We start from the raw sequence: 12,147 nt of genomic DNA on the forward strand, positions 1-12,147 counted from the left end.
CTCAGTCGAGCAGTGAATTGCAAGCACAGAATCAACCACAAAGACCACAGAGGTTGCCTTGCAAAGAAGGGCACCTATTGGTAGAATGGTAAACATAAAAAAAGCAGACAATAAATATTTCTTTAAGCATGGTGAAGTTCTTAATTACATTTTGGATGGTGTATCAATGGTGCCGTAGAGGAAGGCAGATGTTTTATGTGTCCTCAACCTTTTGTGTTTTTTGTTTGTTTATTTTCTTTGTTTGTAACTTAATTTTTTTACTTATTTTGTTCCTAATGTTGCTGCTACCGTCTCTTATGACCGAAAATAACTTCTAGACATCAGGACTGTGATTATTCACCATGGACTAGCAGAATAATTTTTTACTTTCACAACTCTAACGAGCCCGACGCAAAGGATATACTGCTTTCTCGGGAACAGACCCAGATCCCCGCGATTTGCATGAAGATGAGGCGGAGAAAAAGGGGCCAAAGGGCGGGCCGCCTTCTGAGAATTCGTAGGCGATCGAATAAACCCCCACTTCCCTCCATTCTGCTAGCAAACGTGCAATCTTTGGAGAATAAAATTTACGAGCTACGCGGAAGATTAAACTACCAACGGGACATTAAAAACGGTAACATCTTATGCTTCATGGAGTCGTGGCTGAACGACAACACTATCAACATACAGCTGGCTGGTTACATGCTATACCGGCAGGATAGAACAGCGGCGTCTGGTAAGACAAGGAGCGGCGGACTATATATTTTTGTAAATAACAGCTGGTACACTATTTAAGGAAGTCTCGAGCTATTGGTCGCCTGAGGTAGAGTATCTCATGATAAGCTGTGGACCACACTATCTACCTAGAGTTTTCATCTGTATTTTACGTAGCTGTTTACATACCACCACAGTCAGAGTGAGCTGTATTCCACCATAAACAAACAAGAAAACGTTCACCTAGAGGCGGAGCTCCTAGTAGCCGGGGACTTTAATGCAGGGAAACCTGAATCCGTTTTACCAAATTTCTATCGGCATGTTAAATGCGCAACCAGAGGGGGAAAAAAACTCTGGACCACCTATATTCCACACACAGAGACGCATGCAAAGCTCTCCCTCACCCTCCATTTGGCAAATCTGACCATAATTCTATCCTCCTGATTCCTGTTTACAAGCAGAAATTAAAGCAGGAGGCACCAGTGACTAGATCAATAAAAAAGTGGTCGGATGAAGCAGATGCTAAGCAACAGGACTGTTTTGCTAGCACAGACTGGAATATGTTCTGGGATTCCTCCAATGGCATTGAGGAGTACACCACATCAGACATTGGCTTCATCAATAAGTGCATCGATGACGTCGTCCCCACAGTGACCGTACTTACATACCCTAACCAGAAGCCATGGATTACAAGATGCATCCACACTGAGCTAAAGGCTAGAGCTGCTGCTTTCAATAAGCGGGACTCTAACCCGGAAGCTTATGAGAAATCCCGCTATGCCCTCCGACGAACCCTCAAACAGGCAAAGCATCAATACAGGACTAAGATCGAATTGTACTACACCGGCTCTGACGCTCGTTGGATGTGGCAGGGCTTGCAAACCATTACAGACTACAAAGGGAAGCACAGCCGAGAGCTGCCCAATGACACGAGCCTACCAGACGAGCTAAACGAATTCTATGCTCGCTTCGAGGCAAATAACACTGTAACATGCATGAGAGCACCAGCTGTTCCTGAAGACTGTGTGATCACGCTCTCCGCAGCCGATGTGCCTAAATGACTACCGACCCGTAGCACTCACGTCTGTAGCCATTAAGTGCTTTGAAAGGCTGGTCATGGCTCACATCAACACCATTATCCCAGAAACCCTAGACACACTCAATTTGCATACCGCCCCAACAGATCCACAGATGATGCAATCTCTATTGCACTCCACACTGCCCTTTCCCACCTGGACTAAAGGAACACCTATGTGAGAATGCTATTCATTGACTACAGCTCAGCGTTCAACACCTTAGTGCCCTCAAAGCTCTACAGAGTATTTTGTGTAGATCGTTGACAAAAAATTACAAATAAATAAATTTTAATCCAACTTTGTAACACAACAAAATTTGAAAAAGTCAAGGGGTGTGAATACTTTCTGAAGTCACTGTAGTGCACTACTTTTGACCAGGGCCTATAGTAGGGCACTATATAGGGGATAAGATGCCATTTGTCCACATTGTGTACTGCTACCAGTAATAGCATTGTCTTGTCATGTGATATGTGTATTTCTTCCTTTCCATGTTCTTTATCTGCTTTCATTCCCAGACCCAGATAACAGTGTTCCTCTGTCCCCAGTCCTTCTGTGCCCCCCCTCCTCCTTTACCTGTGTCAGTGGGGAGTGTATTGATGAGGGCAAGGTGTGTGACTTCACCCCACATTGTCCTGGCGGGGAGGATGAAGCCAGCTGCCGTAAGAACCCTGTTGCCAAAAATGCCAAGTAACAAACACACCAAACTCCAAATCCCATAAACAACCCTGGGCGTATCCCAGGTGCTGTGCTCAAGCTTCTGTCTTTTTGTAGTTTCAATTATCATCATTTTTTCTGCTACAGTTGTAGGCTATATCAGTAATGATCACGTTTGATCCTTCAGGTTTTTGACGTTTGATGTAAGAGTACTTCTTCATTGTCCAATGTAGTCGAAGCTATGAATTAGTCAAATGTAGTCCGGAGGCCAGAAAGGGGGTCAGTTCCATTCCTATTGAATTTCACCGTAGGAAAGCATTTAAATCCATGCATTGACTGGAACGTAGATGGCATTGACCCTCCCTCTGCTAGATGCCATTGAATCCATTGTCTTGTTGATTTGATTTATTTTGCGGTAAAACGTTACTACAGTTTAAAAAGTACACCGAAATCCCAGAGAATAACACAAGCAAGCTTGAGATACACTTACTTACATATGCTCTCTCTTCACCCAGGCTCCTTCTGTGACTTTGAGAGTGACTCTTGTGGCTGGCATGAGTATGGCTTTGCCCAGGGCGATGGTTTCGACTGGGTCAGGGGCTCAGCAGTGACCGTACCACTGGACCACCAGGGCCAGATCCCTCCTCTGGACCACTCCACCAACAGCAGCCAGGGTAGGAGGGAGGTGTCACTGTCAACACAAGACCACACAACACTCCAAACACAGCAGAGTAACGCTTAGCTCTGGTCCAGGGTGTTACGTGCTGCTTCCTAACAGCATCAGTGTCAGAAAATCGCACCTAGCACCTTGAACCAGAGCTAGGCAACACTGCGACTGCGGTCTGAAAATAGTTATCTCCCCCACCCCCCACAGAGCGAGCTAATGGAATAAGCACAGAGGTGTGATTGCCCGATAAGAGGCTGTGTGGTGTCGGCTCGATGCTGTCGGTTTGGAAATAAGAGGCAGAATAAAATAATATTACTCACAGATTAAATCAATCACTTCTTCAGAAAATGCCCCGGCTGGTGATTCTGTAAGTACAGAGCCGGAGAGAGCAGCGGCGTCTGGAGAGAGAGAAACGCTTTCTCAGCCATCTGAATAATAGAGGGGAAATCGACATCTCCCCCGCCTGGTATTAAAAACCACACACCTCTGCGCAGTATTTCACCCACTCCCAAACTTTACGTGCTCTTCTTCCTCTGCATTTTCAAATATATATTTTTTTGTAATCAGGTTAATTGTTGTACGTTTATGGCTTCTTCCTCATGTTTTTTTTTATATGGGATATATTTTTTATATTCCTCCCTCCCTCTCTCCCCCCTCCTTCTTTCTCTCCGTCCATTTCTCTCGGCTCTGCTATTTTCAGGTTTTTATGCTGTTGTAAAGTTCTCCTCTGCCTCTGGTTTTGAAAAGCTTTCCCATCTCATTGCAGGCCACTTTATGTTTGTCTTGAAGAACAGTAGCAGTATTTCCCAGAAGGCTTTTCTCCGGGGCCCCCAGTACCGCCAGTCAGCCTCTGGGTGCACCATGACCTTCTGGTGAGGATGATGACCCTGTTATCTTACAAACGCCATTAGAAGATTCCATTCCTCATGGTTCAGTAATGGGCCTGATGTTATTTCCACACTAGGGTGCCTCAGGGTATAGCTTGTGATTATCTCAGTTCAGTAGCTCACTTTCTCTATGGGGCACCGTGACATTGTGGTACATACAAAATATTTACCGCTGTCTCTCTCAAGAAAATAGGCATGAATTGAGATAAAGCTGAATTTCTCCTGAACTCATTGGTCTGTAGATATATCACATGCCTATCTAAAGCTCTGCTGTTTAAAACTGCCAATTTGAGTTATAGATGTTCAAGTGCAGTATTTCACTAGCTCTGCCTCTCTCTCTCTCCCTCTCTTTTTGCTCTATGAGCATATCCCATTTCGTAGCTTCAGTCAGTAGTGAGACGTGCATCTGAATCGGTCACATTATGACACTTTTATGGCTGTTTAACATCCCTGTCAGAAGACAGATGGTATATTTCCTTTGGATGATTGGAATGCTACATTTGTCAGAAAATTGCAGTTCAAGGGTTTATCAATTTCGTTTTCTCCAGAGCAAGCAGAAATGTTCACGTTTAATGTCTGGCATGTTACATTATCATTCCTGGACAAATCATTACCTCATCTCAAGAAATGAAGTACACTTCAACAGAAAACTGTGATGGGTTGCAAATCAGCCTGGTCAAATGGCTGTTATGTATCAGTAGTATGTAATGACTGCATCCCAAATGGCCACCTATTCCCTACATAGTGCACTACTTTTGACCAGAGCCAAGTAGTGCACTATAGAGGGAATAGTTTGCCATTTGGGACGTAAACTATTATCCCTCTCTACCCCCACACACCCAGGCATTATAACTCAGGCATCTCGGTGGGTGCTGCAGAAATGTACCTGCGTATCGCTGGCATGGACAACACCACCGTGCTGTGGCAAACCCTCTATAACCAAGGGAACCACTGGAACCGGGTCACGGTGCAGCTGGGCCGAATCACTCAGCCCTTCCAGTTCTTATTGGCTAAGCTCAGCCTGGGCGTGTTTGATGGAGTCTCCGCCCTGGACGACATCAGCTTCCAAAACTGCTTGTTGCCCCCAGCGGTGGAGGCGGGGCAGTGCCCCAGCCACACCCACTTCCACTGCTTGCGGAGCCGGGCATGTGTGGAGCACCTGCAGCTTTGTGACCTGGTGGACGACTGTGGGGATGGCTCGGACGAGGAGGACTGCTGTGAGTCATACTCACACAGACAGACACATAGGCAACCATACAATCAAAATAGAATGTACAGTATATGTGTGAGATACTAGAACATACAACAAAATATGAACGTTTTGGCTAAGCACTTGGCTCTTATAGCACCATACTTTCTCTCTGTCAATATTGTCTTCCTCTCCATCTCTTCCTCTCTCAGCCGCGGAGCTGATTTGTGACTTTGAACAGGGACTGTGTAGCTGGACCCAGGAGCAGAGCCACAAGGGAGGTGACATCTTTGACTGGACGCACATCCAGGGCCCAACGCCCACCCTCCAAACTGGCCCCTGGAAGGACCATACCCTGGGCAACGTCAACGGTCACTACCTGTACATCGAGTCCTCTGCCCCCCAGGAGTTTAAGGACACGGCTGTGCTGGTCAGCCCAGTGTTCCAGCCTACCCTGAACCGTGGTAACGGAATGCCCAGCCTCGCCACAGGCCCCCGCCACCCCTGTGTGTTCCGCTTCCACTACCACATGTTTGGGTCTCATGTGTTCCGCCTGGCCGTGTACATGAGGACCACCAAGCCCGGCCACGGTCACATGCTGTGGGTGCGCTACGGCGACCAGGGCAACCTGTGGCACAGGAAAACTCTCTACCTCAACAGCGCCAAGCCCTTCCAGGTAACTAGGGTTGCAAAATTCTGGTAAACTTTCCCAAAATTCCCAGGTTTTCTAGAAATCCCAGATTGGACGTTTCCTGGAATCAGGAGGGAATAAGCAGGAAATTGGGGAATCCTCCAATCAGGATTTCTGGACAAACAGGGAATTTGGGGAAAGTTCCCTCTTTTGCAAACCTATAGGTAACTCATTCAAAACTCTTCAAATTAGTGCCAGAGAGAATCTTTATATGTGATGGTTTATTGCTGTTGTCGTCTGGTGAGCCTTTCTGAGGGATGGTTGGTTTAGTGGTGTTTCTGCTATCAAACCACACTTGTACCTCCTAAAGAGATGCCCGTCACTGCTCTGAGACTCAAGATGTGCTCTGAGGCACATCTTGTTGCTTGCTAGCTACTCTGACATTTTTGACAAGAACAAGTTGTAGCTAACGGGCTTGTTAATTGTTTACAAACAAATTAGTGAATGTTCTAGAAAGCGTAACAGCTACCTAGCTAGCTAGTTGACTGCTGTGGATAGTCAAAAAGGACTTGTTTTGAAAGTTGCATATTTTTAAAGTGTTCTTATACTATGATTTTTTTTTTTTTAAGATTTAAAGTTTTATTAACAAACAAAACACATTCCACATTCAAATGTGGCAGACATAAATAATATAATAAATAAAACAAAAACAAAAACATATTTGCAGCAGCACTATCTGTGATCATAGCTATTTCCAGCTTTAGCTGAGACAACGAGCAAGGAATTTGTTTTGCAGCACCTTACAAAACATGTACAGTATATACACACATTTCTCTAATCACCCGATTCACTCTGTCCAGTTTTGAAATATAGTTGTGTAGTGGAGACCAATCTATCAAACCTGGGCTGTCTCTTGCAGATGTTATAAGTGAGCTTTTCAAGAGGAAGAAAATCAACATGTTAAATGTAGGAGAAGAATTAGAAGCCCACAGTAGGTAGTGATAGTATGTGTCACGTTCCTGACCTGTTTTCTCTTGTTTTGTATTTATTTAGTATGGTCAGGGCGTGAGTTGGGTGGGTTGTCTATGTGTTGTTTTCTATGTTGGGGTTTTGTGCGTTCGGCCTGGTATGATTCTCAATCAGAGGCAGCTGTCAATCGTTGTCCCTGATTGAGAATCATACTTAGGCAGCCGGGGTTCACGTGTGTGTTTGTGGGTGTTTGTCTTTCGTGTTAGTAACACGAAGAGGAGGAAATCTGCCGTTACAGTATGTGATAGTCCTAAACACATTTTCTCTGTCTGGATCAAGAACAAAGTCCTGTTGGACATTAAGAAGATAGAGACACGGGGTCATATCAAACTGTACATCTAGTATGTTCTGTGCAGCAGTATGTATGGATTGCCCAAATCTGATCATCTCTCTACAACTCCAAAATACATGCATATACAGTAAGTTCCACTTTCAGAGGTACATCTTTTACAATCAGGAGAAATGTCTGTATTCATTCTATAGAGAAATCTGTAAAAAAAAAGATATATATATATTTTTTTATATTAGTAGAGGAGCAGTATACCCTGTCGCAAACATCCGCCCCATAACTCTTCACTGAGTCAGACAAAGGTCCTTTTCCCAGATTATTTTCAAAGGGGTAAAGGAGGAGCCCACATTCTCAGAAAGGAGTCTATAGATATAGGAGATTTTGCCTTTGGTGGATTGTGCTGTGGCAAGAAGGGTCTCGACTTCATTCAGCTGAGCTCCAAAGCTCCCCTTGGAAGTGAATGAGGAAATTACGTGTCTAATATGAAGATGTTTTTGAAAAAAAATTGGATCTTGGCACATTGAATTCACTGCAGAACTCTTGAAAGGATTTCAGTATAGTTGTGTTCTGATGAAACAGATCTGAAATGGTCCTAATCCCTAGAGTATGCCGAAGATGAAAGTTGGCATCACTCAGGGCTTTGGGCAAGTCCGGGTTGCATATTATAGGTGAGTGAGAGCATATCTGTGAGGAAATGCCAAGGTATTTTCTTACAGTCCTTCCATGCAAGTAGGACATTGTAAATCACAAAGGTTTTGGGTATGTTGCCCACTTCACTAAAGTTATTCCTGAATTTAATTGAGCGTAGGGGCAATGGACCACAGGATTGGGCCTCTATCTGAACCTACATTGAGTCTTGTCTGTTTGTGATCCATGTTAACATGTTGTGGATTTGTAGTACAATTGAAGGCCGGGAAGTGCAAAACTCTTATATTCAGGTTTCGATAGAATGGAGAACTTGATCCTAGGTTTTTTATTGCCCCATATAAATTTAGTGATGCTTTGGTTGGTTGTTTAGAAAAAATAAACTGGGAGATAACATGGGAGCATCTGAAATAAATAGTTCAATCTAGGGAGGATGTTCATCTGGATAGCATTGATTCTTCCGACTAAGCTAATTGGGAGGGAAATCCAGGTTAGGAGATCATTCTTGATTCGATCCAGGAGTGGGAGACCATTTTCCTTGAAAAGGCAATTCAGGTCTGGTGTTACAAAGATTCCAAGGTATTGAAACCCCTTTGTCTTCCAATGGAACGGGAAGAGTGTCTTCATAGAGCTGGTGAGTCGAAGATTGAAAGGGAAAACAATGGATTTGTTCAAATATATCTTATATCCTGACAACTTGCCGTACTGAGCAATTGTGTCTAAAATGGGAGGGTGGGATTTCTCAGGGTTGGATATGTAGAGCAAGACATGATCTGCGTAGAGGGAAATCTTGTTCTAAAGGCCGCCCGCAGAAACCCCCATGATACTTGGATCGCTCCTCATCAACTCCACCCCCAACAAGTAGAGCAGGGGGGACAGCGAGCATTCCTGTCTTGTTCCACATCTCAAAGGGAATCTGTGTGAGTTCAGACCGTTAGTAGACACCATGGCATTTGAATGAGAATATAGGGACTTCATCCATTTACTAAAGTTTGGTGCCCATATTGAACTTTTCTAAGACTGAGAACAGAAAGCTCCACTCCATCCTGTCAAACGCTTGCTCAGCATTCAGTGAAGCCAGCAGGACAGAGGTCTTTTGTGCGTTTACATGATCTATAATATCAAAAAGACGGTTTGGTCCGCTTTTATTATTCTGGGAAGAAAAGTGTTTCGTCATTTGGCGAGCAATTTGGTAATTATTTTGTAGTCGAAAACCAACAAGCTTATGGGCTAGAAGGACGAGCAGGATAGAGGGTCCTTGTCTTTTTTTGAGCAACACTGTAATGGGAGCTGTGTACATAGAGTCTAGGACAGCTCAGTTTTCACAAAAACCATCCAGCATTGGCATGAAAATGGGGCTAAGCTGGGACCAAAAAGCTTTGTAGAACTCTCTGGGAAATTCATCTGGGCCTGGGGACTTGTTAGGTGGCATGGAGATAATTGCCTCTCGGACCTCCTCGGGAGTGAAGGGGGAGTTGATCTTCTTGGTCGGTCTCCGATAGTTTTGGTAGCGAGATTCCTCTATGAAGGAAGCGAGTTCTGCTTCTGTATGTTTTCTCTCAGAAGTATATAATTTGCAGTAGAAATCATGAAAAGTCAAATGTATCTTATCTGGATCGTAAGTGACTTCGTCATCTTCTGTTCAGATTGCCATGATTGCATGCTTGGACTGCTCTTTTTTAAACTGGTATGCAAGCAATCTGCTAGGCTTGTTGCTATACTCATGGTATTTCTGTTTAGTGAAGAAAACATATTTTTTTATCTCTCGAGTATAGTCCAAGTTTAGTTTGGCTTTGGCTGCTTTTAGTTGACTCCAGAAGGAGCTGTCTGTTGATTGTTTGGAAGCACCTGCACCTGTGTGCTTCCATTGCTTTTTTCTTAGAGGAAGCATATGCAATTAGATAACCTCTTAGTGTGGCTTTGGGAGCGTCCCACATTGTGGCCGGAGAAACAGTAGAGTCTTTGTTGTCTTGTGTGTAGTCGTTTGTCCATGAAGTGACCAATGTATGGAATGCTTTGTTTTATAACACGGAGGTGTTGAATTTCCAAATTCTTTGACCTCGGGATGTTTTTGCAGAGGTCAAAGCAGAGGTCGGACAAAGACATGATCTGAAAGTGCTATGGGTTCGATTGTACAAGTGGCAGAAGTCATGAAATTCACTGGGATAAAATTGTCATCTATACGAGAGTAGGTGTTATGGACATCGGAGTAGTGTGTATAGTCCATAGATGAGCTATTAGTCTCTCTCCAGATATCTATCAGTCCCATCGCTTTAGTAAGAGAGTTCAACATCTTTGCCGATCTAGGGTTTGTGGTGGGGACTTGAGATGATTTGTCCAGAGTTGAGTTGAGGGCACAATTAAAATCTCCAGTCTGCCAAAAGAAACACAATGCTCATTGAACAGGGTTATCATTTTTAACATGAAGGAGTATCTGTGTTAGGGGCGTATATATATTTAAGATAGTAATTGGTTGCCCATACAGTGACCCAGTTATTATAGTAAATCTTCCCTCTGGATCAGATATGTTTTTGTCAATTATGAATGGAACATGCTTATGGATAAGTATGGCTGTGCCTCTATTGTTAGATTTGAAAGATGAGAAATACACCTGTCCCACCCAAGCTCTGCTCAGTTTAGCGTGTTCGCTAAACTGGCACCACAGGAGGTGTGTTTCTTGTAATAGCGCAATGTCTGCTTTTTCCTTTTTGAGAGCACATAGTATCTTTTTCCGTTTTATTGCAGGACCTAGCCCATGGCGGTTCCATGTCAGTAGATCTAAGGTACGAGTCAAAGTCATTGTACAGTTATCGAACTCTAGTGCAAGTCATCTCTGGGCATGGGTGGATAATAGTTACAGCTGCGATCGCATGAAATTTAAAAATCATCCTCTTCGCCTCATCCTCTCCGCCCCGCATTAACTGAGTGACAATGTAGCATCCGTCCAGGCCACAGTTAAAAAGAGAGGGAGAGTGGTCTAGGGCACTGCATCGCAGTGCTAGCTGCGCCACCAGAGTCTCTGGGTTCGCGCCCAGGCTCTGTCGCAGCCGGCCGCGACCGGGAGGTCCGTGGGGCAACGCACAATTGGCATAGCGTCGTCTGGGTTAGGGAGGGTTTGCATCGCGCTCCAGCGACTCCTGTGGCGGGCCGGACGCAGTGCGCGCTAACCCTGTCTCTTATACACATCTAGATGTGTATAAGAGACAGATCCTTGTCTCATCGCGCTCCAGCGACTCCTGTGGCGGGCCGGACGCAGTGCGCGCTAACCAAGGGGGCCAGGTACACAGTGTTTCCTCCTGTCTCTTATACACATCTAGATGTGTATAAGAGACAGGTGTTAAGAAGCAGTGCGGCTTGGTTGGGTTGTGCTTCGGAGGACGCATGGCTTTCGACCTTCGTCTCTCCCGAGCCCGTACGGGAGTTGTAGCGATGAGACAAGATAGTAATTACTAGCGATTGGATACCACGAAAATTGGGGAGAAAATGGGATAAAAAAAATAAAAAATAAAAAAAGAGAGGGAGAAATAAAGTAAGTACAAGCAATAGCCCAGCCTACAAATAAATCCTCCAAAGGACATAGGCTTAATCCCGAGTGGCGCAGCGGTCTAAGGCACTGCAACTCAGTGCTAGAGGCGTCACTGCACACACCCTGATTCGAATCCAGGCTGTATCCCAACCGGCCGTGATTGGGAGTCCCATAGGGCGGCATACAATTGGTCCAGCGTCGTCCAGGTTGGGCCGGTGTAGGCCGTCATTGTAAATAAGAATTTGTTCTTAACTGACTTGCCTAGTTAAATAAAGGTTAAACTAAAAAAACAGAAATGAGGGAACAAATCCCTAAGAGGAATCTATAGGATAAGTTATTTGTTATATCAACAGAATAATAAGGCAAACATACACATCAACATCAACTTGACACACTGATCCTCTCCTTAGGTCTGTTGATGTGTCTGCCAAATAGCCTATATGTTCTACAGACAAGATAACACGCTGTAAATGGTTAATTTTCTCACTTCACATAAAATGTGAAATAAAAGAAGGCTAAAACCTTAGTAGGCCTAAGTTAGGCTATAGGGCATATCCCTTTCTCATATAAAACGTTAGTAGGCCTAGGTTAGGCTATAGGGCATATCCCTCTCTCATATAAAACGTTAGTAGACCTAGGTTAGGCTATAGTGTATATCCCTCTCTCAGATAAAACGTTAGTAGGCCTAGGTTAGGCTATAGGGCATATCCCTCTCAGATAAAACATTAGTAGGCCTAGGTTAGGTTATAGGACATATCCCTCTCTCATATAAAACATTAGTAGGCCTAGGTTAGGCTATAGGACATATCCCTCTCTCATATAAAACATTAGTAGGCCTAGGTTAGGCTATAGGGCATATTC

General features: G+C 44.3%; 1 protein-coding gene across 1 annotated transcript in view; it reads left to right on the forward strand.

The window, feature by feature from the left end:
* The window catches only part of malrd1 (MAM and LDL receptor class A domain containing 1), a 118,782-nt gene that overhangs the window by 26,859 nt on the left and 79,776 nt on the right, over positions 1-12,147 (forward strand). The window contains exons 6-10 of the mRNA XM_070435448.1: positions 2,291-2,428; positions 2,939-3,097; positions 3,857-3,962; positions 4,821-5,194; positions 5,379-5,842. Coding sequence (XP_070291549.1) covers positions 2,291-2,428; positions 2,939-3,097; positions 3,857-3,962; positions 4,821-5,194; positions 5,379-5,842 — 1,241 coding nt within the window. The remainder of the gene's footprint in view (positions 1-2,290; positions 2,429-2,938; positions 3,098-3,856; positions 3,963-4,820; positions 5,195-5,378; positions 5,843-12,147) is intronic.

Source organism: Salvelinus sp. IW2-2015, linkage group LG27, assembly GCF_002910315.2.
Source record: "Salvelinus sp. IW2-2015 linkage group LG27, ASM291031v2, whole genome shotgun sequence".
In the NCBI taxonomy this organism is placed as follows: Eukaryota; Metazoa; Chordata; class Actinopteri; order Salmoniformes; family Salmonidae; genus Salvelinus; species Salvelinus sp. IW2-2015.